The 1985-nt window shown below is 29.0% G+C and overlaps 1 protein-coding gene across 1 annotated transcript in view; it reads left to right on the top strand.

Annotated features, from left to right (window-relative positions):
• Nucleotides 1-1752, top strand: part of LOC107636402 (WUSCHEL-related homeobox 1) — a 3199-nt gene extending 1447 nt beyond the window's left edge. The window contains exons 3-4 of the mRNA XM_016339916.2: nucleotides 716-804; nucleotides 1214-1752. Coding sequence (XP_016195402.1) covers nucleotides 716-804; nucleotides 1214-1615 — 491 coding nt within the window. The 3' untranslated portion in view covers nucleotides 1616-1752. The remainder of the gene's footprint in view (nucleotides 1-715; nucleotides 805-1213) is intronic.

Here is a 1985-nt window from a genome sequence, read left to right on the forward strand (position 1 = left end):
CTGTGTGAAAACATTAATATCTGAATGAATCTACATGTATATATTTGTCTACAACAACTTTTTTTCTCCATCGCCCTATTTTTTTACCCTAATGCCGCACATAAAAACATGGCATAGTTATTTGATAAATAATATGGTGTCAAATTTCATATTTTTCATATGAAGTTAATCAATAATATATAATGTTTTTGTATCCTCATGCATGCCAATTAATAATGCACTGTAAACATAGCATTTTATTCCCTCACACACATATATATCACTTTCATTATCCCCCACCTCCATCCCCACCATTTTGTCATGATATTATTTGAAGATAGATGTACTCACTTCACACACATTATTATTAATGTATGGTAACATGTACTATATGACTTATCTTTTGTGTATTGATTTTATCAAGTTTTTAAAACTACACTCTAAGATATTAAGTTATAGGGAATTACATAAAAATAAATAAATTATATTCTTAAAATGAAAATAAAAAATACTTTAAAAAATTCACCAGAAAGTTATTAATTATATAAATATGATTAGGTTTTGGAGGTACTGAAGGCTGTGTTAGTGGTCAAAAGATTCCTGTATTGCTTATCATCCTTACACTGATGATTGCATAAAAGAGAGAGAGAGAGAGAGAAAGAGAATGGTTTTATATGATATTAGAGTGTGGAAGGAATTGACGTTGAATTTGGTGTGTGTTGGATTTTGGGTACAGGGTTGAAAGAGACAGGTTGTGAAGTTAAAGAGACAAAGAAGTGGGCATCCACTTCAAACTGCAATGGTGGTGGTGGACATGCAGTTCAGGTCTGTAATTACTCTTGGCTTTGNAGTTTATGTTAAATATTTAAAAGTATTTAACATTAACAATGATATAAATGAAATATCTCAAAAAGGAAGAAGGAAATTAAAGAAAGAGGTGGAATGAATTTAGAAGAAAAGAAGAAATTGGAAAGAAAGAAGATGCTTGAAAAGCTGCTTTTATAAACTTTCTGTTGGACTTGTTTCTTGCTAGCAATAGTGTTTTCAGACTTTCTTGGACTTGTGAATGAATTCTCTCACTCACTCACACACACAATGACACAATCATTCTTTTCTTTATTTAGTTATTCATTTTGATATATATATATTTTCTTGGTTAAAATATATATATATATGTATAATTGTAAGTCGTCTTGTGCTTTAAGTTAAAGTTTTAGCATGCATGAATTTGCAGGAATCTATGACTGCAGTTGATATATCAGAAAAGGAGTCAAATGGTTGGAATGAATTTGAAGAGAGAGTTTTGAGGAGAAACAGATCTGAGAGACAGGCTAAGTACTTTAACATTCCCTCCATTAACATTGCAGCAACTGCTTCCGTAGCTTCACAGATAACTCATAACATTCAACTTCTAAGTACTCATCATCATCCTCAACATCACAACTACAATAAACAAGACAATACTTCGTCTCATCCTCGAACCCTTGAGCTTTTCCCAATTCACAAGAACCATGATGATGATGATGACATCATTTCTTTCTCGGACAGGAAGTCCAACAAGCTATGTGCCAATGCGTCCATGGAAGAAGCCCTTAGCTGTGACCAGTTTTTTGAGTTTCTTCCATTAAGGAACTGATGAACTAAATAATAATGGATTATGTGTTCTATATATATATATTAGAAAGAGATGTGTAATTGTTGCTTTTCTTTTTAAAATATTAGTTGAAATTTTGGTACATTAAGAATATAACAATAGCTAAATCTAAATATATTATTAAAGTATTCTTGGTGTTTAACACCTTTTCTCTTATTTTTTGTCTTACATTTACTGATTTACATTTGAACTAATATTAATTAATTTTTTTACATTAAAATATTGGTTTTTTAATTTTTTATACTAAATTATCAATTATGGTATATATATATTAAAAAATCAATTATCAAATCAGTTATTTATATAAAATATATATTAAAAATAAATAAAATAATACATATTTATACATTAA

Source organism: Arachis ipaensis, chromosome B04, assembly GCF_000816755.2.
Source record: "Arachis ipaensis cultivar K30076 chromosome B04, Araip1.1, whole genome shotgun sequence".
Taxonomy (NCBI): Eukaryota; Viridiplantae; Streptophyta; class Magnoliopsida; order Fabales; family Fabaceae; genus Arachis; species Arachis ipaensis.